At 41.4% G+C, this 27,611-nt stretch overlaps 1 protein-coding gene across 2 annotated transcripts; it reads left to right on the plus strand.

Moving 5' to 3' along the window:
• The first annotated feature begins 3,012 nt into the window (after positions 1-3,012).
• On the plus strand, positions 3,013-26,171 carry PPP4R3B (protein phosphatase 4 regulatory subunit 3B). Of its 2 annotated transcripts, none has more exons than XM_082757590.1 (16): positions 3,013-3,423; positions 4,226-4,281; positions 10,643-10,741; positions 12,245-12,865; positions 15,496-15,573; positions 16,364-16,480; positions 17,470-17,586; positions 17,983-18,114; positions 18,875-18,977; positions 20,090-20,131; positions 20,785-20,943; positions 21,628-21,797; positions 22,933-23,072; positions 23,558-23,721; positions 24,157-24,359; positions 25,095-26,171. In XM_082757590.1, exons 1-16 carry the CDS (start codon positions 3,282-3,284, stop codon positions 25,188-25,190), a joined length of 2,439 nt encoding a protein of 812 aa, XP_082613716.1. In that variant the 5' UTR covers positions 3,013-3,281; the 3' UTR covers positions 25,191-26,171. The 2 variants fall into 2 exon arrangements, with proteins under 2 accessions (XP_082613716.1, XP_082613715.1); XM_082757589.1 differs by having other exon boundaries at positions 3,024-3,423; positions 23,537-23,721.
• The last annotated feature ends 1,440 nt before the right edge of the window (positions 26,172-27,611 follow it).

Below are 27,611 nucleotides of genomic sequence, written 5' to 3' on the forward strand. Positions count from 1 at the left end.
ATTACCTAGTCTATTTTTATATTGCCAGCTAGTGTCCAAATCAATAATATTTTAGCAAGCAAAAATGTGTTACTGCTAAGAGGAAAAGAAAAAAAAAAAAAAAGCTTAAATCCCTGTGAATACTTTTTTTTTTTTTCCTTACACTTCAGCATGGAGAGAACGACTTACAATGCAACTTCAGTGAAAGTATGCTGTTTAAATTGGTTTGTCTGCAGAGTCTAGGCTGTTTTTCCTCAGAGCTGTATTGTGCAACTGGTGAAAACTTTCAGAGAAGTGAGATGTCTTAGCATTGTTGTGTTAAGATATTGAAATCTGGAAAATCATTGCACTACCATCAGACAAGCAAAACTGGTCTGCTCCAAAGAGCTTGCAGTTAGAGCAGTGTTAGAACATTGTAGAGAACTGCAGGTGATGTTTACAGAAACTAAGGTAATAGTGTCTCTGTAAAATCACTTTTTTGTTATTGTTGCATGTAAACAAAATTTCTTGTTTTCTATCCTGTTTAAACTGTGGAAACTTGTTATCACACCAAAGCTGGTGCTGTATCTTTGTAACTGTTGAGGGCTAGACCTGTGTTTGGCAAAGTTGAAACTTTCACATAGGCACAGAGTTTTAGGAGCTGAGGTGTTTTTAGATGCTTTCAATAAATACTACATGTACAGTAAAAATGTAAGTAAGCACTGACCTAATCATACTTCTGGGTTTACGTGCCAGAGGGAACGATGCAGTCTAACTTCAAGAACTTTTAGGTGATATAGGAATGAATAAATGAAATTAGAGCCACTCCATGTTGTCAAAACTGATGACTTGCTCTGTACGCAGCCCATCCTATCAAAATTTATTGTTTTGATAAGGAATGGAGAACTTCCAACAGCTACAGCATATTGCTCTGTGATAACGAGTAGGTGAGCTACTGACAGCTACAACAACTCAATTAAAAAGTGCTGTATTGCTGTTTCTGAGCCCCATGATGTAGAACTTCCATGTATTACTTTCCTGGTTTTGTATTTACTCTGGTTTTAAATCAAATTCATAAAAGCAGCTGGGCCAATGCTTGCGTAATTTCTAAAAGCAGAGCTTCCCACAATTGACTCAATTTTTAGTGGAATAGATAAGGTCATGTTGCAGTTTGTACACCCCAGCCAAACCATGCCCAGGCAGCAGAGTCCTGTTCTCTGCAAAAAGGAGCCTGGTGACCAAGGGAATATAATGTCTGCATCTGTTCAGGATGTTTTCCACAGAGGTTGTTTTCATGCCTGGAGTGGTCACAGACTTATTTTGCCTTTTAAGCAGAGAAGTATTTTTGTGTGTGTTGATTCTGGCTTGCATTTTTCCTATTCCTTTTGTAGTTGTTCACTAATGAGAATTTGCTCCAGAATCTTCTAGTGTGGTTTCTCGCTATTGTGTGTATCTGGATAAGTGTCATATTTAAACTGTAGAAGGAGAGGTCACACGTTTACACACTTGTTTGAAGAATTAGAGTATGCATACAGATCTTGCAGAAGAAGGCTGGTGTTTAAGAGCGGCAGATGTCCTGAAGCAGCAGTATGCAGTGGCTGTTGTGTTTTTTGTTTTCACGTGCTTCTCTTCTTCGTATTGGACTTTCACTGGTGCAGAAATAGTCCTTGTGTAATACCTTGAGAGGATCAAACCATGTAATATAGAAAAGACCACTAAGAATGTAGCTGGGACCCTATCTGCTTGTTGTGATCCTCAAACCATGGCTGGTGAAACTACAAAGGTAACATGGCCTTTTTTTTTGTACAGTTACTGACTTAGTTATCCATAATTATATGATGCACATGGAAAGTATGTTCGAGATAAGCGTATGTGATTGTTCTCAGAGGTGTATCTTGTTATCTTTTGCAAAAGATAATGATTGTGTCTTCAGTGGCCCCTGTTAAAGACAAAAATACAGGTTTGACTGGGGTTGAACCCTAGTTCCCCAGGACACTGGTAAGGGTTCTTCTCACAGAGTAAATAAGCAGGCGAGCCAGTGCTCAGGTGCACTCCCTCGCAGGTGGAGTAATGCTGCACTTCTTGGCTGTTCGGCTGACTGAAGGCTGCCCTGAGAAAGGATTGGTGGCTGTCAAATATTGGGTGTTGAAAGGTGGTAAATCTTAGAGGCCTGTTACAAACCCAAGACTTAATCATTGCGTAGATGTAAATATTCTCAATATTGTCTTGTCTGCCCAGTGAAGGTTTTTCTGATATATGGAACGGTAGTACATGGCTACGTATGGTGGTGTATTCTTCAGTAAACTGCTTTTTCTCTTTATTCGGAACAAGGTTGAACTTAAACCAGAGAAATGCCAGTCTTTTCAGTAAGAGCTATACTGGTGTGACTGCTTTTGCAATTAGGCAAGAGCAAAAAGAGCCTCTCTTTGTCTGGGAACGAGACACACCCTGGCCTGGGGAGCACTCGCTCTGCCCTCTCCCTTCCCTTCGGAGCATGGCCGATGTTGTGGGACGCTTCGGAGCTTCTCCCCGCGGTCCCTTCACGCTGCTGGCTTTCTGCGTGCTCCGTCTTCCCCGTGTAAGTGCTGCAGCTCCCGGGCCTCACGCACAGCCCTCGCTCCCCTGGCAGAGCAGCAGGTGCTCGCTGCTCTTACTTCTGGCTGCGGTGGGCAGAAAGGAAGCTTTACATTCCATTATTATTATGATTTGGGACAGAGGAAAGGGGGAGCTGGCTGTAATACGAGAACGGAGCTTTACAGCTGGTACAGGGGTGCGGGGTTTGCCTCAGCCGCGGTACACGGCTACGGGACCGTGCCCCTCGGGGGCTGCGGGCAGGCACCAGGAGCCCCGGCTGGGCGCACGCTGCGTGTGAGGGGGGTTCCGCGCTGCTCCAGCTGCCGGGGCGGGCTGCGAGGAGGAGACGCCCCCAGAGCGCCCGGCGGGAGCCGCGCTGCCCCCGCTCCCCTCACGGCGCCGGCCCCGCCCCGCCCCGCCGCCCGCCCCCTGCCGCCGTCCCGCGGCGGCCCCGCGGCTCCTGCCGGCCGCCGTAGCCCCTGCGAGGGGAGCCCGTGGCCGGGCGGGGAGGAAGAGAAAGGCGGCGGGAGGCGCCCGACAAGATGGCGGCGGCGCGGCGGTAGCTGCCGGAGCGGCGCCAGCGGGGCCCGAGCCGGGGCGCGGCGTCGCCCTCTCGCCGGCGGGCGGCCATGGGCAGCGGCAACGGGGAGGCCCCGCGGAGCCCCTGAGCGCCCGCGGAGCCCGAGCCCCGCGCCCCTGCGCCCTCGCCCGTCGCCCCCCTCCCCGCGGGCCGGGCCCGGGCCCGCACCATGTCGGACACCCGGCGGCGGGTGAAGGTGTACACCCTCAACGAGGACCGGCAATGGGACGACAGGGGCACCGGGCACGTCTCCTCCACCTACGTGGAGCGCCTCAAGGGGATGTCGCTGCTGGTGCGCGCCGAGGCGGACGGTGAGAGCCCCGCGCCCGCGGGCAGCCCCGGCCGGGGGTGCAGCCGGGCCGGGCAGGGCCGGGCCGCGGGGTGCTTGCGCCCCTTTCCTCGCCTCGCCACCGCAGGAACATCGCGGCGGCGGCGGTGGCTTTCCGCCTGTGGCTTTGTGTTGTTTTTTTGAGAAATTTGCCGATCGCGTTCCGAGGCACACCAGGTGCTGTGCCATTATGGCCCGTTGCTCTCTGGAGTCACCTCAAGGCTCTCTTCTTTTGCGCGGTGCCCGCCTGCCGCTCGGTCAGCCGACAGGTGCTAATGTGCGAAATAAACCACCTCCGACTGGTATAAACGGCTCGGGAGCTGTTGCCAGGATACATACACTGCTCGCATACACAGAGTCAAGGCTCTGGGTTCGTGCTATCTGGGTGATTCGCTTCTGAAGGGCAGTTGAAGGAAATAAAAGCAAATGGCCCGCATGGCTTGTGTGGGCAAATACATCTGGATGCTGCACATTGGTACGGATTCGTCCAGTGGCCTTTAAAGCAGTTAATTGTCACACTGGGCTTCATGAGGAGAAAACTGTGCTGCAGAGAATTTTGGTCTCAAGTAGCAGAGGAAAGCGCCTTCACGTGGGTGTTTTTGTTGGGTTTTGTTTTACCTGGCTTGTTTGTCGGGAGTTATGTTTAGAGAAGATCATTCTCCAGGACTTTCTGGAAGATACGGATTAGGCTGAGCACATGTTGGCTGGCGCGCGGGCGGCTGCTCTAAGAGCCATGGAAATGTTTGTCTGGTTAAACTCAGTAAATATCTTCATAACTCTTTCAGGTTCGCTACTGCTAGAATCGAAGATAAATCCAAATACGGCGTATCAAAAGCAGCAGGCAAGTATCATTACTAGGCCTTACTTCTTTTTCTGATTACTGATGCTGAGGAGTTGTCTTATGTTCCAAGTGACTGTAGGTTTCTCCACAGTAGATCCGTAGGTTTCTCCAGCTTAAGACTACACTGCTTTCTGGAAAAAGGGCTAAGCGGCGAGACATGCAGCTGTTAATGTTGTTTTTTCATCGAGGTGAAAAACTTGCTTAGAAGCCTTTGGTGCTGCACTGATTTGTATTCCAGAAACCTACATGTTCGTCTTAATCATATATACATATATATATGAAAATTAGTTAGAAACATATACGGCCTTGAGTGGGAGACAAAAGCTGCTCGCATGAAATAATTGATGCGTCAGGAAGGCAAAATTTCAGCTAGCTCTGTTATTCTGTTGTATTTACTTCCTGAGTTTTCTCCTCTGTAAGTAATACGAAGGAATTTGTTTTTGTGGGACTTCCCTTATTGTTGTTTAGTTTTTGTTTTAAGCCCTGGAACCTTCTGTTCTCCTAAGCAAAGTGACTAGCCATGGTGGGGCTTAATTGCACAGTTGCCTTTCCTGGGGGTAAGGCTTCTGCAGAACAAAGAAGTAAAACAGTTGGGAGCTACATTAATAGGTCATCTTTGCTTAATGCACTACAAAACTTAGTTTACTAAATCTCTTGCTTTTATTGCTTTTCCCTTCTGCATTCATTTCTGGTGCCTGCCTTCATTGTTCTCGTGGTTTATTACATGTTTTTTTTTTCCCTGCCTCTTCCTTTGTTCTGCAGTAGATTCTCTATTTCTTTTGTTCAGTGTTTCATACTGCTCTTCATCATTATGGTATCCAGAAGTGTTTCAGCACTAGACAACTGTTTGGTTTTTTTCTTCCTAAATGATGAAGAGAGAATGATGAAGAGAGAAATCAGTAAGGGTTTTGGTTTGGATTTTTTTTTTTTTTTTTGAAAGAAAGGTGATAAGCTATGTCATGAGAACTGGGGGAAAGAGATGCGTGTAGCTCTTGAGCACAGGTTGGCTGGAGTGAGTCAGTCGTGGGCCTAGCTTTTCAGAAGGCTGTGTTCTGTGGTTTCCATTTCTTACTCAGTAGATACTGGTGTATTTGGTCAGGTGGTGGTTGTAGGCTTCTCTTGGGTGGGCCGCTGAGGAAGGAGAGGACGGCCTTTGTGGGAGCTGCGCAGGGTTCTGAAGGGCGAGAGCCTTGAACTGCTTCCTGTTTAGTAGAGGAAGCTACTGCGGAACAAAATACAAGCACGGACTGTGCTGATGCAAAGTTAGAATTGCTTCCTTTTGCAGCTTATACTCGGAAACTTCATACAACTGCTTACTTGAAAACTTTCTTGATTTAACTGAGCAGTTTCAAGTGGCTTGATTAAGTTGTTTTGTTGTTGTTGTGGGAAAGACTTTCTAGGTTGCCGTTCCAAAAGCCTTATCTTAGGCTGAAGTTTGTTTGGGTTGTCTTTTATTACCAATCCTAACGCTTTGTGTCCTTGTGGCTGAATCTTTGCTTCACTTCTCACTCTTCTGGAGATGTTTTGCATTGTTTTTAAGAGGAATAATGATGGATAGTTTCCAGAGACAGGTTCTAGCTCTGTCTGGTTTCTGAGCTCGTACAGCTTTTAGTTGACAGTGCTTTGTCTTTGCTACTCTGCAGCACATTACATTCAAAGATCAAAACTTTGTGTAGCAGTCCTGTGCTGCAGTTTGTGAAACTTCAGCCTTGGCTCAGATTGTAGTACTTGCACCTGGGTGCCTCAGAGAAGATGTTATTTAAAATGGTGTAAAGAATTAGGCAAAATATTCTGGTTAACCAGAGAAGAACAGAGGTGGTCTCGGTGTCCCTAGTCAAGTGTTGAAGTCTGCTGTGCGGTAGGTAGCCTGCAGGCTTGGAGGCTGTGCTCATCTGTCCAGGACAGGTGCTTTTGTAGCTGAGTGACTTCTCGGAGCGTAGGTGCAGATTTTTATTAAGGTGCTGATCTTCTTGGGTTTGGGGAAAGCCACAGCATCGTGCAGCTTGACAAAAAGGAAACACGCCCTGCCTACGTATTTTGTCTCTTCAAAAATAACTTGAATTGACTCACGGAATAGCTGCCACTGAAGTTTGGATTTGCATACCATCATTCTGTGGAAAAATACTGTCCTGGTTTCAGTTAGGACAGAGTTAATTTTCTTCCTCGTAGCTGGTAGGGTGCTATGTTTTGGCTTGGGATGAGAAGAGTGCTGATAACGTGCTGATGTTTTAATTGTTGCAGAGCAGTGCTTACACCAAGGACTCACCAAAAGGACTGCTGTGGTTTAACCTGGCTGGAAGCTAAACACCACACAGCCGTTCGTTCACCCTTCCCCCTCCCTCTCTGGGATGGGGGAGAGAAATGGGAAAGTGAAGCCTGTGAGTTGAGATAAAGACAGTTTATTAAGACAGAAAAATAATAATAACAGTAATAATAATAACAATAATGATGATAATAGTGCTACTGCTTATAATGTGTACAAACAAGTGATGCACAATGCAATTGCTCACCACCCGCTGACCGATGCCCAGCCTAACCCTGAGCAGTCTGGCCCTCCTCCCCCTGGCCAGCCATCCCCATCTATTGCTCAGCACGACCCCAGATGTGTGGAATACCCCTTTGGCCAGTTTGGGTCAGCTGTCCTGGGTCTGTCCCCTCCCAGCTCTTACTGCACCCCCAGCCTGCCCGCTGGCAGGACAGAGTGAGGAGCTGAAACGTCCTTGGCTTGGTGTAAGCACTGCTCTGCAACAATTAACACATCAGCATGTTATCGGCACTCTTCTCATCCTAAGCCAAAACATAGCACCCTACCAGCTATGAGGAAGAAAATTAACTCTGTCCTAACTGAAACCAGGACATATATCCAATATTTAGTTGCTGTGCATCAGTTTATGATTCCCAGTATTTGCACTAAGTAGTACTACAATAATTGATTAACTGCACATACTGCCTTCTTGAATCGTGTTTGGGGGCTCTCTGGCTTTTGTGCGGAATTCAGCGTTGTCAGTGTTAGGCATGCAATAGGAAGAGGACTTGGACGTGGGTGCCCTGCTGCTCAGCCTGAAAGAATTCCTGATGCTGCGTATGCAAAGAGACACCAAGGAGTGTAAGAGCTTTAGCAGCTCCCTGGATTTTGAGCATGGGCTTTGAGAACTGCATGGCTCCGCTGAGCACGCCGTGGCTGCCAAGGTACCTTCTGGAGGCTGCAGCAGGAGCGCTTTCAGGGTGTTACCACACCCGCCTCTTGTTCCGCCCTCTCCTTGATGTTGCTGTTCCCCAGCATGTCGGCAGAGGAGCATGTACGGGTGCCTCAGTGGAAGTCAGATGGATCCACTGGTGTGCTTTGTTCCTCCAGCTTTGTAACAAGGGTGGTAATTTCCAGTTGCATGGGTTTAAGACTGGTAAAAAGCTACAGAAACTCTCATCAGGAACACCGCCTTCTGATGTTAACTCTCCATCAGGTACGCTCTATCTGTTTTCAGATCTGAGATGAAGAATGTGTACCTGTGCTCTTGAAACACAGTTGCCATCATTCAAGCAACAACAGAGCAATTTGCTTCAGGCAAAATCAGTGGAGTTACTCGAGGCTGGGATTTTACAGACTTCCAGGGGTGCTGCTATCGCCAGCCAGAGCAGTTACCCGGGGGGCTGCTTCACTCCATCGTGCCAGCATGAGTCTTCACGTAGCCATGCAGCAGGTTAGATGTAGGAACTGATCCCACTGGAACACAGCTTCTTGCTGGCTTAAGTTCTGTTTGTCTCTTGTCCTCGCTCTGGTTCCCTGCACAGCACACCTACGCTGGCATAGGAGGGGGATGAGGGGCTGGTGCTCAAACAAGGAGAGGGAGCAGCAGGCATTGTACAAACCAGTACTGACAATGAAGGAGGGGTTAGAACTGCCCTCTTAAAGCTCAAATTGTTCTGAATTAATCTTTATTTTGTTTTGTCTTGTGTTGTGTGAGGGAATGAAGGCACGCTGCTGTCGCTGATCTAAGTGGGCCGAAATGGCAGTCTTGGGAAGGAGCTAGGTCTGGAGGATATCTGTCTGATCTTGAGTCGTCTTGGGACACGCAGGAAGCGCATGGCTGACTAAATATATTGGTGTCAGATAATTATTTTCTAATGAAACTACCTTTTAATAAAGATGATTAAATAGGCAGCATCTTGCTTGGTAAGAGCGAGCAGAAGTGCTTGAAAGGGATCAGGAAGGATCCTGGATGTTCCGTGCAGTTCCTCTGTGCCTGTTCACTGGAGACACTTCAGACAGTTTATATTTCAGAAGTCCTTCTGAAATATTTTTGGAGAAACTTACATAACTTCTGCTCGTGTGGGCAGTACAGATTGTAACAAGTACTACTCAGTAACCCGAGAATTGTCACTAAAAATTTGAAGTGCAGTCTCTATGGATGCACGCAGTCATCTGAGTTCCTGCAGCAGGCCTGTTAGCAGAATGATTCTGGGCTATAAACAGGACTTCTTCATGTATATGTCTTTGTTTGTCGTGATGCCTCTGGTTTTTAGCTTACCTGGAGGCATATCCATTTTCTGAGTGTTAAGGCATCCATAATTTTATAGAACGTTTTCAGATACAAAAATAGAAAAACTGAAATGAGTAACTGCCATAAAATTGTACTTAAGAATTCTGATTCTTGGATTAACCTGTAGATGAGCATTCTTTAGAGAGGGTGCTTTGTGAAAGGCAAGTTGATGCTGCTAATTTATAGCATCTTTAAATCATTTGGGCATTCTGTTTTAAGCTGTTGACTTGAGTTCCTGTTATGTTGTAGAGTGTCTTCCAGTGGTAACAAACTGGCATTGCTCAACATACCTGGACTTGAATGGAAATGATACAAAGCTTTCTTCAAAAACCCTACATCAAAATACTTAATAACATTATATAAAATACAGTAGCGAAAACTTGTGTGTTTTGATTTTCAGGCTTTGCAAAATAAAAAGTGCCTTCGGCAATACGGAGTGAGCACTTGAGGGCCTGCTCTCCTCATATCTGCTTTCTGCGCCAGTTCATTCTGAACGAGGCCAGGGAGCCCATCAGGCTTTTCAGTCCCTGCAGTTTTCAGTTGTTTTTTCCTTGAAGGCCAACTCAACTGCTCGCTCCAGCATTGCACGCCGTAACCACAGGTTCAGCTGTCTGTGAGCCAGAGATGAGGCTGGACAGCTGTAAGCAAAACAATGTCAGCTGTATGAAGCTGTGCCACTTGCACATGAGAATCAGAGCCCAAGAGCAGGCAGACTATTAATATTAACCTATTAATGTTTGTGGCAGGAGCACAAAAGTGTAAGTTGCAGAAAGAAACAAATCGTTAAGCAGCATTAAGGTCACAGGGCAGTGAGCTCAGGGCTTTCCACCAAGGGCGGACTCTTCCTTTTAAAGGAAGGGGTTAAAATGAAAGGAAAAATAGATATACTGCAGTTCACTGCCAGCCAGTTAAGTTGCATTCACACAGTTTTTCTGTGCAAGTGCCATTATTCAGTGTGTGTTTGCATCCCCTTGTCTAGGACGTATTCAAACCTGAATGAGGTAGTTAACGTGTATTTCAGAATAAGAGATTCTATAGTAGTAGTGTCATAGTGAAATAAGTCATATAATATTTTGTTAGATATCTGCTGAAAGGAAATGCGTAACTTGGAGCAGCAAGTGACCTAATAATATTTGATTTAAAAAAAAAAAAGTCTGTTCAGAAATTCCAACAAATTCCTAGATGTATTGTGCAAGTGTACAAATTGAATTAATAGAGGCAAAAAGAATGGAGGGAAAGAAAATTTGCTCAAGTGAAAATACCTGTTGGCAGGATGTTTGTAGCTTTAGTAGTATCTTACAAGTTTTATATAATCCATGGTGTATGTCTTTGAATTCAGGAAAAAGACACGTGTTTGTAATATGTGAGGCTTTGCTTCTCACGTTGTTACAGCTGTATTAAACCCTTTCTGAGGAAGAAACACTAATCTTTTACTTTGGTTTTCAGCTTCTTAAATATGAGAAAACTTAACTTTTTATATTGCAAGTTTTCTTAATTTCCTGTGATGTGTGCGTTCACATGCACAACCAAGAGCCTCAGCTTGGAATTAGGTTGCAGAAAAATGCCATTATAAATGTTTCTGGTATGGAAAAAATACATAGATGGATTATATGTAAGAGAACGTTCGTAAAGCAAAAAAGAAATGGCCCTTACAGCAGAACAGGTAACTTAATATTTCAGTAGCTTATAGTCTTCTTTTGACAAGTGTAATTATCATTTATTCTTTAGGCATGACTTAATGGAATACAGATGTGGTCTACAGATGTGTAGATCTAACCTGTCTCAAACAAATTTTTTTTTTTTTTTTTTTGTGTGTTGTACAGGACACCTTGATTGTTTGGTCAGAAGCAGAAAATTATGATTTAGCACTGAGTTTTCAAGAAAAAGCTGGCTGTGATGAAATTTGGGAGAAAATCTGCCAGGTACGGTTATATTTTAATACTCGGTTTCTTCCAAATGATTTAGTGTTTTCTGTGGCTTCACATATATGGTTTGTTATTTTAAAATCTATTTGGAAAATAAGCATATGTTCATCACTATTTTCTGTGCTTTTCTTTTTCTTCTCTCTCTTTTTTTTTTTTTTTTTTTTTTTTTTGGAGTGCCAGATTTTAATTGTCCTTCTCCCAATCTGCAAGGAGCTAACTAGTTGGAGTGTGGAACTAACAATCTGTTGTAGCACACAAGGAGCCAGATCCTGCTCTGTGAGAGTGGCATTGCTGTCACAGCTCAAAATCTCAGTCATTTTTTTCATCGTGACCTGAGTCTTATTATCCATGTCTTACAGATATTTCAATCTTCGTTATTATGAAACAGAGTATAGATCTTACACTTTCAGCTCTGGAATTAATGAGTCAGTGGAATTGTACCAATGTGTACTTAAAAGAAGAAACCCCGGCTTTCATGTCAGGACATATCGTAACTGTGTAAAAAAAAAAAAAAAAAAAAAAAAAAAAGTGCAAAGCTGTAACTAGAGGTACTTGGAACTCAGGTTTTCTAGCAGTTTTCTTTGAACAAACTAGGCAATTTAGATGCATTCATAAACTTAGCATTCGTTAGGCTATAAGTCTTCTCAGCCAGTTCTCAGATACCATTGTTGAAAGGACCCAATGCTAGTAATTGCAAGTACATGTGTCTAATAAATAGTCCAGGTTTTACACTGGTCCCACGTGGGGTTGAGCTGATCACCTGTCTGAGGGGGAGGTCTCTGTGGTCAGACAGCGCAAACCATTCGCCTTAGTCTCTTGCACTGAATTTCAAAACTCCTAGGGCTTCAAGACTGCTGTCTGAGCAGGTGAGCCTTGGTGAGGGAGGTCCAGTGGGAATTTATGAATCTTAGGGTTGGATCAGTGAAAGGCATAAAAAGTATAGGGTGCATGAGAAGGCTGAGGAGATGAGAGGGGCATACAGAGCAGAAGGAAAGTGCTGCAGAGCAGGAGATGAGATGATTGCATCCCTTTTCCCCTGTTCAGTTGGGGCATGACCCTTTCATGCCTTTTGTTCTTGGGCCTTTTGTTACGGTTCGTGTAGCAGTAGCACACCTGTGGGCTCTTATAGTGACTTGAAGTCTTCATACCCTTCTGTTTGAGACCCTGGAAGAAGGTTTTGTTATGCCCATCTTTTCTTTTCCTAGTATGTTTTGTGTTTATCTTCAAAGTGCTTCAGACTACTTTATTTCACAGATGTCATTAGGTTTTGGTGGTTTGCGTTTTGTTTTTTTTTTTTTTTCACCTTTTGAGAAATACCTATCAAGGTAATGGTAGTGACTTCTGTAGGATTCACAAGCAGCAAACTTACTCCTTCTCTTCATGGTTAGGTATTTTCCAGGCAACTGAAGGTATGGAAGGATTTATATATGTGTTATCGACTTGATTTACTCTTGCATATGTATTGGGATGAGACAGTAACTGTGCATGCTCTGTTCTTAGGTTCAGGGTAAGGATCCTTCAGTGGAAGTCACACAGGACCTTATCGAGTCCGAAGAGGAACACATAGAAGAAATGCCTGAAACTAGTCCTTTGATCGACCTTCCTTCTTGTGAACTCAACAAACTTGAAGAGATTGCTGACCTAGTTACCTCTGTTCTCTCCTCACCCATCCGTAGAGAAAAGCTAGCGCTGGCCTTGGAGAATGAAGGCTACATTAAAAAACTATTGCAGCTTTTCCAAGTCTGCGAGAATTTAGAGAACACAGAAGGCTTGCATCATTTGTATGAAATTATTAGAGGAATTTTGTTCCTCAATAAAGCAACTCTGTTTGAGGTGATGTTTTCTGATGAGTGTATTATGGATGTTGTTGGATGCCTTGAGTATGATCCTTCTTTGGCTCAGCCAAAACGGCACAGGGAGTTCTTGACCAAAACAGCAAAATTTAAGGAGGTTATTCCTATAACAGACTCTGAACTCAGGCAAAAAATCCACCAGACTTACAGGGTACAGTATATTCAGGACATCATCTTGCCGACACCATCTGTTTTTGAAGAGAATTTTCTTTCTACCCTTACTTCCTTTATTTTCTTCAACAAAGTTGAGATTGTCAGTATGTTACAGGTAAGTGTTTTTTAATATGGTATAGATGGATTATGTATAGATGCATCTAGGTGTAGTTTTTAAATTGATTATGGCTCTGTAACACTGTCTAAAGTAATCACGCACGCTGTGATTTGCATTGTGCTTCCCTTTATTTCTGAAACTTGCATTTTATTTTTGATTTTTAAAGATAGATTTCAGGTGAGTTTATTTACAGATTTTTTTTAATGGATTGTAAGCAATTATCTTACTGTACTAATTTCAAATGTTCATGTTGTAGTATAAAGTAGTTAATGAATTAATTTGAATTCATTTTCTCTTCATACTGATAACCCAAAGTAATGATAGGTAATCAGAACGTTCCTGTATCAGTGAGCTTCTAAAAGCTCACTGAAGGGTTCCTAGTCTGAAGCAGGTTTAAAAGTAGCCGACTGTCACGAAGAAGCTAGGCTGCGGGAAGAGCCCTGGTGTGAGCCCTGTGCTGCATTAGCTGACGTTTGGGCTGTTGTCGCTTCATATTTTGTTGTGCAAACTAATGGCTACCAAAATGTTTTCATTCTGTTTCTAGTCCGTGTACTCAGGGAAATGGCATGTGTGTGTGAAACAGAACTTCACAAACATGCCTGTTTTCTTGTGAAGAAGAGAGTATTAATACTGTGGAAAGATATAGGCAGTGGAGAAACAGTATTGTTATAAGACTGCAGCAGAGGACTGGAGGGGAAAAAAAGAAAACTACATGGGTAAACTCTGGGGCTTCTTTTTTACTTCGGTTGAGTAGCAGGAAGAAACTAGAAAGTAAATCCTGCTAGCAAAATGAATGACTTCCACTGAGATATTTTCTTTAAAACTCTGTAAAGTTCTTTATTTTCCACCAAAGTTTTACTGTACTGCGTGCCTACTTGCACCTTAGCAGAGAGCAGAGGCTCTGTGACTCTCACCTGTAGTACTCGCTGGAGCAGGCTCTGAAGTTCTGTCAGTTCTTCGCTGCTCGGTCGCTGCCGGCCTTGCCATAGTTGAGACGAGCGTGTGGCATGTGGGTGCGTCTGGTCTGAGACTGTGACTGAGACGAGCGTGCTGATTTACAAGTAGTACTGACAGCTAAATCAGTTGACCTGCCTCGGATTTGTGACAAAGAAAGCACACATGGAAGAGAAGTTGCTGGCTACTGTGCATGGGGAAAATTACATTGGAGTGTGGGCATCAGGTTCGGGACCACTTTCCCAGTCTGCTGGTGTAAATCAGCTTTTGTTGCGGCACGAGAATCTTAAAGCCCCTTTGGGCTTGGTGGACGAATTAGAGGTCTTAGTACCCTAAATACATCGGTAAAGCTCCCTAGGAAGTGCAGTTTGTAGGAGTACTGAGCTGTTCGGTACTGCAGTGAAGCCCTTTGGATGTGACATGGAGCAGCAGACCCAGCACTGCTGAGGAGGAAGCGCAGGCATGTGGAAAACGCAGCAAGCCCAGAAAACAAACCTAGATCCACTCTGGGCCTTAGGACATCAGGGCTGCGCCGGGCTGCAGCTCTAGACAAGCCAGAGATCTGTTTGTTGCCAAGTAGTCTGTGGTGGGGAGTTTCTGGCCTCTTGTTGTGATAGGATTTTTTTTTTAACAGACTTAACTTAGCTGTTAAAATCAGTAAGGCTAAAAATAAACCGTTAGGTCTGTGTAAGTTGCGTTGTCAGATGCTGGTTCAGGTACCCTGTGCTTGTAAAGCACTTTTTTTCCTCACATCTTAAAATTCTCAGGAAAAAAAGTGACCTTTTGGCCAACATTCAGGTGAATGTAAATAATAATAATAATAGTAATAATAATAATAATAATAATAATAATAATTCTGTACTTCAGCTTAATAAAATGCATTGAATTTAGTAACAGCAGAAGCAAAGTATAGAAGTAACTGCTGTCTGAAGCATGCAACGTAGCATGGATGGCTATCACCACTGCTGTGTCCCTTCGTGCTTCTTCAGTGAATCTCTGCAGAGCTGCCCAGCTCTGTGGTGTAGTAGCACGATGCTGCTGTTGGCTCTGAGATTTGCACCATGTTCAACAGGTGATGGGCACTTTGACGTGAAGGAATGCCAGCGCTCCTCCATGGGTGTGCAGGGAAGCGGTGTGCAGAGCAGGACATGCCTGAGCTGCTGGGAGGCAATGCTCTTCACCCTGGGTTTTGTGCCCCTCTCGGGTGTTAAGCCATGGTGAGGGAGCCCGGATCAGATGGATGGGGTTATGGTGTTGTGATGCCTGGATGTGAGTGAAAACCACGCAGTGAGCCTGCGGGTCATAGGGCAGAGCCGTAGGCATGCGAGCCATCAGGTGGAGGACAAGTGCCAGAGGTTCTCTGGGACCGGACCCAGTAATGCTGCCCCTGCCGTACGGAGCGGGTGCTGAGACTGTGTTGGAAACAGCTCTCAAACGGGTGCTGCAACTTCCTTTTCAGTGATAAAATGCAGGTGACTGTGTTTATTTAAAAAAAAAAAAAAAAAAAAAAAAAAAAAAAAGCTTTTCTACCCAATCTACTAGTGCACATTTTTGGTTCTACAAAGTAAGCAGACAGTTAACTTCAGTCTGACTTGATACAGTGTCAGAGCCTGTCAAAACGAGTTTTAATGTGTAAGATGTGCTGTCTAAGTCACTTTCCTTTTGTTACACAGGAAGATGAAAAATTTCTGTCTGAAGTTTTTGCACAACTAACAGATGAAGCTACAGATGATGACAAACGATGTGAATTGGTGAGTTGGTGCACTCAGTAGGTGGCTGAGCGCTTCATGTTGAAGGTGTTCTGTTGGTTCTGCAGTCACTGAGGTATTTTCCTAACGCTAGAGTCATTTCTAATGCAGCGTAGTCTTTGTGCTCCCTAGGACAATATTTCTTGTGAGGTAAAACTCTCATTTATTTGTTCTAAGTAATTTATTTTACTATTGAGAAAGTGCTAGTGCTAAGCTCGAGTCCTAGGCTTGAAAACGTACTTTCTTCTAAGTACTCTTTAATGTTCTGTATCCAATTGGTGCTTGTTTTCCCACTGTATCTTGCTCACTCAACAAGGCCTTTCAGTCCTGTGACTGAGAGTTAACAACAGTCTCTTGGTGTATATTTTACAAACATTATTTATCTCTGAATATGGTTATCAGCTTAAGTTGCCTTATAAAAATCTAGAGTGTGTGCTGTCAGAAAACATCTTTGTTCTTTCAAACAAAAGGCAAGCCAGACAGAAATGTAAATTTTTCCTATGTTAGGTGGGATAAAATAGCTACAAAATGACTGTGTTTCTCTGAGGTCCATCGCAGCCTCTTAACGGATTTTTTCATCTGTTTTTAACTGCCTTTGTTTTTCTTTTACTTCTACCCTTAACGTTGCCCAACTGCTGTTGCACGTTGGAGGGGAGAGGGCTAGATGAGTCTGTTTTACGGGAAGGCATATACTCACTGGTGCACAGACTGATACAAATCATAGGTATTTCTGACTTGTGTTCTGGAGTGTTCTGAATCAAATGCCTGTGTTGTTTTTTTCCCTTTGTTATAGGTTAACTTCTTCAAGGAGTTCTGCGCGTTTTCTCAGACATTACAGCCTCAGAACAGAGACGCGTTTTTTAAAACTTTGGCAAAGTTGGGAATCCTTCCAGCTCTTGAAATTGTAATGGTAAGTGAAAATGACATTTTAGTAAGAGGCAAAAACAGAAGCCATTTAGCCACATTTTCAGATGTGCTAAACACCTTTCTGTGACTTTAATGGGACGTTGTTCCTCTGAAAGCTTTAGCTTATAGTAACGTCCTGAATCCGAAAGATCTCCGATTTTCTGAAGTTGCTCAACTTTATCACTCTTACTGTTTTTACTTTGCATTTACTTTGAAGCCCTCTTGATAACAGGGGAAAAATTTGGAAGGATTCTTCATGTTGGAATTTGTTTTTTGTTGTTGTTATTGGAGCAGTGCTAAAATAGTGTTTTTAGATAACCTTGGGCTGTTACTTGTTCCTGTCCAATCCTAATCTCATTTTCAGTGGTATAAAGCAATTTAATCTATCACCATCAGCAGTGTGAAAACCTGGCTTTTTCTCTCCTTTTGTTGAAGCAGCTATTGCTGCTTGACCATTGCAAATTATCGCTGCTGCTGTTCAGAAACTGTATATTCTGTTGTTGTGGTTTTTTAATATTCTAGAGTAACAATGTGTGAGGTTACCAAGGGACACTGACTGTTATGTAAATATAAAATAATATAAATGTTAATTGCTTAGACAAACTAGTCTCATGGTTCTTTTCCAGGCCTAGACAAGTCCCAGTGTTACCTGTTACATCGGTTTTCTAGGCTTAGAAACTGTGCACTTAACCAGAAGGAAAAAGTTACATACCTTAAAGAAAATTAATAATTCTTGCTGTACAAAAATTTCTCTCACTCAGACAAATTAATTGGCGTAGTTGGTTAATCAAGTTGACAGAAATCCTTGCAGTCTTTTTCCCCGTTATTTTTATCCTTTAAAGCATTTTACTGTTTTGTCTTTCTCCTGTCACTGTTTACTGCATCTCTTGTAGATTTTTTTTGTAATAAAATGTTCTCAAAACTTGTAACTCCCTGACTTTTTGCAACTCTGTTTGAAATGGTTCTGCAATAAATTGATCTCATTTTTACTAGGGGATGGATGACTTGCAAGTTAGATCTGCTGCTACAGATATATTTTCTTATCTGGTAGAATTTAGTCCATCTATGGTCCGAGAATTTGTAATGCAAGAGGCCCAACAGAGTGACGACGTAAGTAAAAGTGTGTTAGAGTTTGTTGAATGTGCTTGAATATATTAGTTTTAAGACAAAACGATGACAAAAAAAAAATTCTTCAGCGTTTTGTATGTAGTTAATCCAAAAATGTAGATGGTAGAAACATAAGGAGAATCAGACTTGAGATATAAAAATTTCTGAGCATGTTGTTGTCCCATGTATGTACAGTAATAAAATCGTAGCTCTGCCTAGCAGAGACGTTTGTGTGGTGGGTGGTGCCTGACAGAACTCCAGTGTTTAAATGCAGCTCTTCCAGTTTTCCCATTTCAGTGTTTTTTATTTTTGCTTTTAAATAGTAAACAAAGCACCCTAATATAGAATCTAGGGAAGTCATTCCACTGCTGAAACTCTGCGTATAATTTTTTTTTCCAGGATATCCTCCTCATCAACGTGGTCATTGAGCAGATGATCTGCGATACTGATCCGGAGCTTGGGGGAGCCGTGCAGTTAATGGGGCTCTTGCGTACTTTGATAGATCCAGAGAATATGTTGGCCACAGCTAATGTAAGAAAATACAAAGGGGTAAAGACACTTTACTGTCTCAGCAAAATAGAAAGCGTGATTTTCTTACTGTTGTTTTGGTCAGAGGATTTAAAAAAAAAAAAAAAAAAGTATTTTGACACTGTCATGTGTGGTCTGATACTGAAATTTAACAAGCTGAAAATAAACTTCCATTAACTTTTGATAACAAAAGGTTTTTTTGATAACAAAAGGTATGTGGCATTGTGCAAGTATTTATTCACACAAGCAGTCCCGTTCTTTGGTGAAACAATACTAGTTCAGTCATAACTCCTGGTAGCTTGAATGATAAATACTGGGAGAAGAGAGGCCGGGGGGTCAGTGTTGAGCCAAATCACAAGAAAGCACATTGGAATCCTGCTTGCATATTGATAGGTGTGTATTACATGCAATGTAGGGAAAAGGACAAGATGACAGGTGTTTTGGTGTAAAGTGGTGAAGGTGACTATGGTAAAATTACTGCCTTTAAGAACGTGTAGCACTTTGAGTCACTTCTGTCTTTTCAGGATGTTTTGCGTCCATGGTGGGTTTTTGGTGCTATTTAAGTTGGTTTGGTGTCTCAGATCTCTTCCCAAAATGAAGAAATATATTTTGAGTGAGGATAATGTTGCAGTCCAATCAAAAAGGTGCAGGCAGCCCATAGGGAGTCAGAATTATCTGTAGGATGTCTTCTATATTACCACCCTTTCTTATTTAAGAGGCTGTATACAAATGCCAGTATTTAATAAAGTTATGTTTGTTTTAGAAAACAGAAAAAAGTGAATTTCTCAATTTCTTCTACAACCATTGTATGCATGTTCTTACCGCACCACTTCTGGCTAATACATCAGAAGATAAATGTGAAAAAGGTAATGTTTTTTTTTGTTTATTTGTTTAAAAATCTTGTAATATTTTGAACCTGCAGCACTGGTAACAGCTGTGATGCAAGCTGGGAATACGTGTCCTGAAATCCATTGTTCCTTCTGTTGTAGGGGTTCTGTGAGCAGTCTTTCCCTGTATTGCGGTTTTGAATGAGAACGCCTCTGTGCTGTGCTTTCTAAAACATTATTTGATGATGAATATATATATATCATTATCAGATATATTATCATCATATATATGATGATATATATCATATATATCATCATCATATAACTATATGTATATATAAAAAATATAATAATGATATATAGTTATATCATTAATCGTAAAACACTTTTCCCAGTAAGGTTTAAGAAAATAGTTGTTGCACAACAGAGTGTCTGTAGTTCCCAGCTGTTTTTTAGAAAAGAAGTTTGCAAAAATGCTGTGATGTTACTCAGTAGTCATCAGCAGCTCAGGTGATCCATCCCAAAGACTAGTTTTCACTTGGCAATAGTGTAGAAATGCAGAAAGAAGTCTCTTCAGTTAAATACAATGTGGAACTCCTTTACCTTTTTTCTTCTCTTTAGCTTGGCAACTGTAAAGGAAGTGGCACATAATTAACACTCACTAGTTTAATGCTTTACAAACAAATGTAGTATCACGACAGCCTCTGAGTCAGGCTGCTTTTTTTTTTAAGTACTCTTTCAAGGGATGAAAGGAACGGTTTTGCAAATGTGTATTGAAGCGTTTGATTTCATCTTATCCATGTTTTCACAACGTTAAGTAGAAAAAAGTGTATTAAATGAAAATAAAACTTGAAGAATATCTGTAGTACTGGGTAGTATTCACTGAAGAAATTAGGCATTTTCTTTTAGCTATGTAGGAATAATTCTGAAGTACTAGGTTATGTATTCTCACATAGTTGCATTTAAAAGTTTGTAACATAAGTTGAATGAAATGTCAGCTGGCTATAATTTTTGCTGTATTTATATTTCCCTTATGAAAGTTTCCCTTATAGAAAGTTTTGAGTTGATTAAAAGTTTGAAAAGTTTGGTACAATCATTTACCTGTCCCTATCTGTTAAATATTTACAGTGCTTTTATTTTCTGTTTATCAGATGCAGTAGTTGGGTCCACTAAGAGTAATACAATTTGTCCTGGTAAGTTTTAATTGAACTTGAATTTTGGAATCTTTTTTCTTTTAAATAAAAAGATAGCATCATAGAAAACAAGGCATGTCCATATTGTTTGTTTTTGGTTTTTAAGTTTTTATTGCAATAGGTGGCTTTCGGTTTCATTTGAGATAGCAGGAAGCTAAAAGAACGTTTTCATCTCCTTCTAAGTAAATTTTGTGATTGTTGTGTTTGGTTTGTGGTTGTTTTCTTGTTGTTGTTTGTCCCAGTCTACCTTACTTCTGAAAAATCACTCTTAGTAGAGTATGTGCTAAGTAGTTATAGCTGAACTTTTATGGTTTTGATTTTTCTGTTCAGGGTTCTTTAAGAGCATTATGAAAAGACTAACAGTGCTACTGTGCACTGCTACTCTGGGCACCTGTAACTAGGAACTGGCTGATGGAAGAAGCCCTACTGCCATTTCAGGGTGATTTTTATGGCTGGAAAAAAAAAAAAAAAAAAAAAAAGCTGAATTAGTATTTGTTTTGTTCTGATGCAGTGTCCTGCTTGCTAAAGCACTTCAGTGTGATGCTGAAACGTCAGGAACCATAACAGCAACTGAAGGTGGTGGTGATTTGTTCTGACAGCACTTTTTTCTCCCCCTTCTTTAGTGTGTCTTAATGCCTGACTTTTTCTCGTAGATAATTATCAAACGGCACAACTACTTGCCTTAATTTTGGAGCTGCTTACTTTCTGTGTGGAACATCATACGTATCACATCAAGAATTACATTATGAACAAAGATTTGCTAAGAAGAGTACTGGTCTTGATGAATTCAAAACATACATTTCTGGCCTTGTGTGAGTATGGAATTGTCATTACCTCTTTCCTCAAGGTGTTTTATGTACTGCATGGAACGTGTAACAAATACAAGTGTATACCTAAGTTCATAATTAGTGTTAATTTCCTATTGCAGACTAGCTGCTTAGTAAGTTTGGGGAAAAAAAAAAAAAAAAAAGGAAAAAAGTTGGCAGGTGTCTGTTCATGTGGACCAGTGCAGCTTCTGGTGGAAGGTGGTTGCATCTCTTGATGTGGTAGTGGGGGGATCATTTGTGATCATCTCTAAAAGCTTCATAAATGTAGTGCTTCTTGTAGAATGTGAATGGACTTTGTGATCCATGGTATTTAAGGAAGAGTGGCTGGTTCTGGAAAGCAGATACAGAAGCACAGGAATGTACTCATAATTTAACTTCATGTGTGCTAAAACTTACTGCTGCTATACTTCCAAAACTTAATGGGCCCTGATCAGATTCACGTGCACAGAAATGTCAAAGAATTCAGGAAAAAAAAAGTTAACTATCTGCAAATGTTTATTTAGAACTTTGGACAAAGCACTTTGCAGTGCTCTTTGTTCTGTGGGCACTTCTTTCTCTTTGTAGCATTTCTGTGTGTGTTTTTTCAGCTCTTTCCAAGAGCAGTAGACTGGAGTCCTGATATGTAATTATTAAATTATTTGATTTTTTTTCTTTTCTTTCTTTGTGTAGGTGCTCTTCGCTTTATGAGGAGGATAATAGGCCTAAAAGATGAATTTTATAACCGTTATATCACCAAGGGAAATCTGTTCGAACCAGTTATAAATGCTCTGTTGGATAATGGAACTAGGTACAATCTGCTCAATTCTGCTGTGATCGAACTGTTTGAATTCATCAGAGTGGTACGTTAGCAGCTGCTTCTGCTTTTACGTGTGTGTGTGTGTGTGTCATCACAGGTAGAAAAACAAAACAAAGCCTTTCATGTGAAATAGTGTGCTAATAATTAAAATCACAAACTAACAATCCCAGAGATAGATATTCAAGTAGAAGAGAGCCAGTAAGCTGTTGCTTGTTTGGTTTACTTGATCATCCCCTCCAAGAGCACATAGAGGCCCTCTGTGTGTGTATGTCTGTGTAAGATAGTATCCTGGGGGTGAAATTCTCTGAAGTGGCTGACTGGGTTGTCTCGGACCAAACTTCGAAGTGAAGAATTAAGTGAAGCATGTTATATGCGAGTAAATCTAGTCTCAGATCTGGTAATACACAATTTGACTATAAATTAGTGATCGTTGTCCTTGAAAATCTTACATGTGCTTTCTTAGTGTCAGCTCTGAGTCAGTAGCTCTTCACTGTCGGCATTGTTGGGAATGGTGTATACGTGGACAGGACAAACAGGAGCACTCAGTTTCTGGTATTGCTGGGGTAGAAAATGGGGACTTACAACAACTCCTAAGTTACTTGGGGCAAATACATTGGTGTGTGGGAGTCTTCTCAGGGAATCTTTGTGGTCTCTGAATATGAAGAGCACTTTTTAGTCCTAGGGTATTGTAGCTGCTGTCGTTTCCATCAAAAAGGAAAATGCATTGTGTTTTCAGATGACTTATACCCTTGTGATATGAACTAATGTTTATCGGATTTGCCTGATGTGGTGAGACTTTTAGGGGACCAAAAAGTGCCTTGTTTCCATGTGTGCTGGTGCAGCTACTGATCACTAGAAAGAGAACTAAAACTTGTGGGGAGAGCTGGGCATGGTTCAACTAATTTTTTCTTAAGGCCTAGACTGTAAAGATAACAAACATCATGGTTTAATGAAATACGTAGGATTGGTACAGTAGTAAAAATATTGGTTGTTTATGAGAAATTCTAGCCATATAGTTCTAGACTTCAGCTTTATTTATGAAAAATCAGATTTCACTTTTGTTCTTTACAATAATGTCTTAGTTCTGGATAATTAGTTACTCTTTGATCAACTCTAAAGCTTTCTGAACTTCTGCAGGTTAATATATGAGACTTAAATACTGTTTTCTTCTTACACAGGAAGATATTAAGTCACTTATTGCACATATAGTTGAAAACTTTTATAATGCACTTGAATCTATTGAATACGTTCAGACATTCAAGGGATTGAAGACAAAATATGAGCAAGAAAAAGACCGGCAAAACCAGAAACTAAACAGGTACTAAGCATTTTATGTATTCTGAGCCTTCTCCAACGTTATGTAGTATCACCTTACTGCTTTTTTAATCTTTCCTAGAGGGCAAAAAAAGCAGAAGGCCGTGGGTTTTTTGTATTTTATTTTATTTTTTTATTAACAATGAAAATGTCAACTAGAATAAACCTGCATCTGGCTTTCATCATTGGCTTACTTTAGCTAGCACAGTTCAGTTTGTGAATACATTAAATGTTAGTTGGAAAACTTTCAGCTTATGAAGAGCAGAATCTTCTTCATTCAGAGTTAGGATTCAGTCCCCCTTCTTGTCAGCTGGGGTTTTGGTGAAGCTCACGTTGACAGAACAAGGGGCAGCTAGGCTGCCTTCCCAAACTGTTGAATTTACTTTAAAGCACCGAAGCCATTTCTGATCCTGTCTGATTCTGAAGCAGCACACAAAACTTGCATCACTTGTCGTGTGTCTCTTACAGTGTTCCATCTATATTGCGTAGCAATAGATTTCGCAGAGATGCAAGAGCCTTAGAGGAGGATGAAGAAATGTGGTTCAATGAAGATGAAGAGGAAGAAGGTGAAGCTGTCGTACCACCAGTTGAAAAGTCAAAACCTGAGGATGATTTTCCAGATAGCTATGAAAAGTTTATGGAAACTAAAAAAGGTATTTACGTAACTTCAGCTTGTCATCTCTGGGTGTGCTGTATGCCAGATCAGTGAAGTGTCGTAAACAAACCAGTTGCTCGTGTTCAGCACTATAAGCAGGAGTAAGAGTGTTCTAGTAGCAAATTCCCAACCTGTCTTTGTAAGCCAGGCTAGGATTAAAATGAGTTAACTAGGTACATGTCTAGAGCAATTTGAAATGGTATCCAAAGCCAAATCTCTACAAAATTGTGTGTACTGCATGGTGTTGTCCCCATGTCCAAAGCAGTTGTGCCATTCTCATTTGGAATGCTGTTGTGCTTTGAATGAGGGCAGTGAGTGAGCTTTCATTTAAGTTGAAATTTAAAAGAGGCTGCTTTTGCCCCATGTGATGCTCTGTGGATTGTGCTTTGTGGCATACAGCTGATACTGAAGCATGAAAATGTTTGTCCCTCAGCTAAAGAGAGTGAAGACAAAGAGAATCTTCCCAAAAGGACTTCAGCTGGGGGTTTCAAGTTCACTTTTTCCCACTCAGCCAGCGCAGCCAATGGTGCAAACAGTACAAACAGCAAATCTGTGGCAGCTCAGACATCACCAGCAAGCTCCAATGGCTCCTCTTCAAAGAACGCAACCCTGACCACAGCCGTGACAGCCACGAAGGTGGGAGAACTTATACAAAGCAGCTGTCCCAGCTTCGGGGAGGAGAGCAGTAATAATGAAATCTTACGGGCCGCAATGCAGTACGGATAGCGTTAGCCTCTGGGTAGGGCCTCATTGACGTGTGTTCAGCCGAAGCCCTGTGTAGTTAAACCCTTACTCATGTGGGGGAAGGCTTAAAGAACTATTAGGAAAGGAAACCTGCTGGTAACCTGATGGGCACCGTTCGATCTTTCATCTTCTGCATAACTCAGCTGCTCTCCTTCCTCAACTTACTTTTAACTGTCCAGTTGCTTGTGTGAGATACGCTTGGGCTTTTTTCCTAAACTGTGTTAGTGGAGCACCTTGTCAGGGACTTGGTAAGAAAGACTGACCAGGAAAATGCACGTGTATGCTTTAGACTTTGTGGCAGTCCAGCTGGGAGCTTAAATTGATTTGAAATAATTTTGAGGCCAGGATGCAGAGGAACAAGGAAGCTCCATACTTCTTTTTTTTAACCCTCTGGATTAAAATATGTAGTCACTGACTTAAAAATAACACTAGTAGTAGAGATGGAAATTATTTGTTGGTTATGAAAAGTTCTGAAAACAAGTAACTGCAGATTTGAGTGCTGTCCTAAGACAGACTTGACCTGCAGGCTTGTGTGTCCTGGACAAGCTCATTGGGGTTTATATACTAAAAATTATGCCTTCCTGGGTATTTTTTTCAATACAAGATTTTCTTTTTTTAAATTGGCAGGGAAGTCTAGTTGGTCTAGTGGACTATCCTGATGATGAAGATGATGATGAAGAGGAAGAGACATCTCCAAGGAAAAGACCTCGTCTGGGTTCATAAAAGAAACCAAAACTTTGGAATAAAAACTTTTATTACGGGGTTTCAAATGCTGCAACTGTTTTAAGAGCTAAAAAGAATCTGATTCAGAAAGCTTTCTCCCATGAGTATGTAAGATAACACAAGGAGTAGCAAAAGAAACTCAGTATATGAGCTAGAAAGGGTTAGTTCTGTAAACGCAAGGCTTCTGAGGAACTTAATATCTTTCTAGTAAATAAGGAGGCTGCCATTCAGGCTGTCAATAAAAAATAAAAATAAAAACTAAAAAAAAAGTGGGTTAGTATTCACAGAACCTGGATGATGGCTTCTCAGCAAGGAAAGTCTCAGGTGTTGGGAGGGCATGGGGAGGGAAAGGTAAGGTAAACTTCTTTTTAAATATTGCAGGGTTTCCCCAGTGTTAAGCAGAACTAAGAAAAAGAATTCAAGCTTAAATTTTGAACCCAGTAATCTTAATTTTGTAATGGTGCTGTCAGTTGTGTTCTTTTAGCAATGCCTCTTTTAAAAAAAAAATAAAAAAATAAATAAAAAAATAAGGGAAAACTAACTGTATTTGCATAAGAACAATCCAGATTTTGGGACCATTTATTACAAATTGAATTTCTCATGGTAGGAGGGAGGGACACTGCAGTTATAGTGCATGTTGAGTTGTTTAAAACAGTTTAAAAAAAAAAAAAAGTAAGTTTTAATTTGTATTTTTAAAGAGGAGAAAACGGAAGCTGGATTCAAAATGGATGGTTTTGCTTGTTTTTTCAATTAGATATCCAGTAATATCTATGCCACGGAATGACTGCTTCCAAAGTATCTCCAGGAACTGCTTGTGTCACACTGGTGCTTTACACGGCACACTCGAATAGCTGTCGGCTTCTTGTTGTGCCGAATTTGAATCACTTTCCGCTTTGTTAAAATGAGCTGTCTCTTCTCAAAGCAGCAAGGGATTTTCCTGTTTGCAAGTTTAAATCGCATAATTGAGGTGGTAATAAGGAACACTAACAGGTTTTTAATAGTGATGAATTTAGTGGTGTTTAACATCAAACTCATTTTGGACCAAGATGAAATTATTACTAGCAGGACACCAGTTGTTGAGGCAGAATCAACAAGCAGCACCTAAATCTGGGTGCAAGATGAAAGCTGCTTTTTTAAAAATAAAAGCACATTCCACGTAGGTAAACAAACTGCAAGAAAAATAGGTAAGTTGATAGAGGCAAACAGTCCAGGTTTTATTTTCAAGAGCAGGAAGTGAACTGTAAATATTTTAATGTTAGTTTGCCCATATGTGATCTAAGATCATGAAAAAATTAAGAGGAAATTTCCCAACAATTGATGTCAGAAATGTTTTTAAAAAAAATATGAAAACAGCTGCAATCCACCACATAGATCACTCTTGTAATGTGTTATGGGTCCATTTCTCCTGGAATAGTTTAAACTGAAGCAGTTTCTCTGTTTTGGAGATTTTGTAGTTAATTTTAATTTTAGCTATTGTTTGGAAAAAGATGGGCTGTCTGTGTAGATATGAAGTATAGTTTTTCCATAAAACAGAAGTTTATTTTGTATTAAAAATACCACTGTACTTGTTTTACACCATTTGTATACATGTGGTGATATTAATGCTGAACTGTAAAATTCAGGAATTAAAATGTGACCCTGTAATTCCATAACCATTGCTGTTGTTTGGTTTGTTGTACATGGTAAGTTAACTCAGAATTTTAAATGTGGCCATTTTAGAATATTCTTTAAAATTAGTTACTGTGCAGTTTGAAAAGGAACTCTACACCACCAGATGAAATCCCCAAGGCAGTGTGTGCTTCTACCGACCCGTAAGCTAGACCCAAGCACTCTTGACGGCCGGTGGTTTGTGCGTGTGGACCTGGGGATGACGCTGTTGCCTCCTGTGGGCTCCAGGCAACCAGGCGTGGGACTCCTCACTGCTCACCCATGATGAAGTGCCTGGTCAGCTCCAACTGCAGAAGATCTGAGGAATTAATGGTGAAGTGTAGCTGCAGTGTCACGGGCATGTGCTTGTTCTCCTGCTAACGATCATCATTGTTTTCTTCTTGACGATTTTTTCTCTCCATCAGTAAAGACGATTAATTTCCTCCAGTACTACATGTGCTACTCAGACAGCAGAGTTGCACAGTATGTGCCTTGACTAACCTGAGGCTGAAAAATTGTCATCTTGTCTGTGGACCCAAGCTGTCCTGATTTTTTTTCATTTAACAGCTACCCAAGGCAACTTCTCTGAGGGTCTGATGGAAGCATGTTAGTTCTTGCTCTATGTTCCCCACCACTCCAGCTCTTTCCCAGAGTACTGTCAGGCGCTTAAAAAAAAATAATAAATTCAGACCAACAGGAGTCTTTTTCCTCAAAAATGAAAAACGAGTATGGTGAATTTTTATTGTTACTAGAAAAACTGTATGAAGCTGCATC

The sequence above is a fragment of the Aythya marila genome, assembly GCF_965140915.1.
Source record: "Aythya marila genome assembly, chromosome: 3".
In the NCBI taxonomy this organism is placed as follows: domain Eukaryota; kingdom Metazoa; phylum Chordata; class Aves; order Anseriformes; family Anatidae; genus Aythya; species Aythya marila.

Coding starts and splice junctions, on each gene's coding strand:
- PPP4R3B (XM_082757589.1), top strand. CDS start 3,282: ATGTCGGACACCCGGCGGCGGGTGAAGGTGTACACCCTCAACGAGGAC. Junction 4,282..10,642: donor CGGCGTATCAAAAGCAGCAG/GCAAGTATCATT, acceptor TGTGTTGTACAG/GACACCTTGATTGTTTGGTC. Junction 17,587..17,982: donor AGGCCCAACAGAGTGACGAC/GTAAGTAAAAGT, acceptor TTTTTTTTCCAG/GATATCCTCCTCATCAACGT.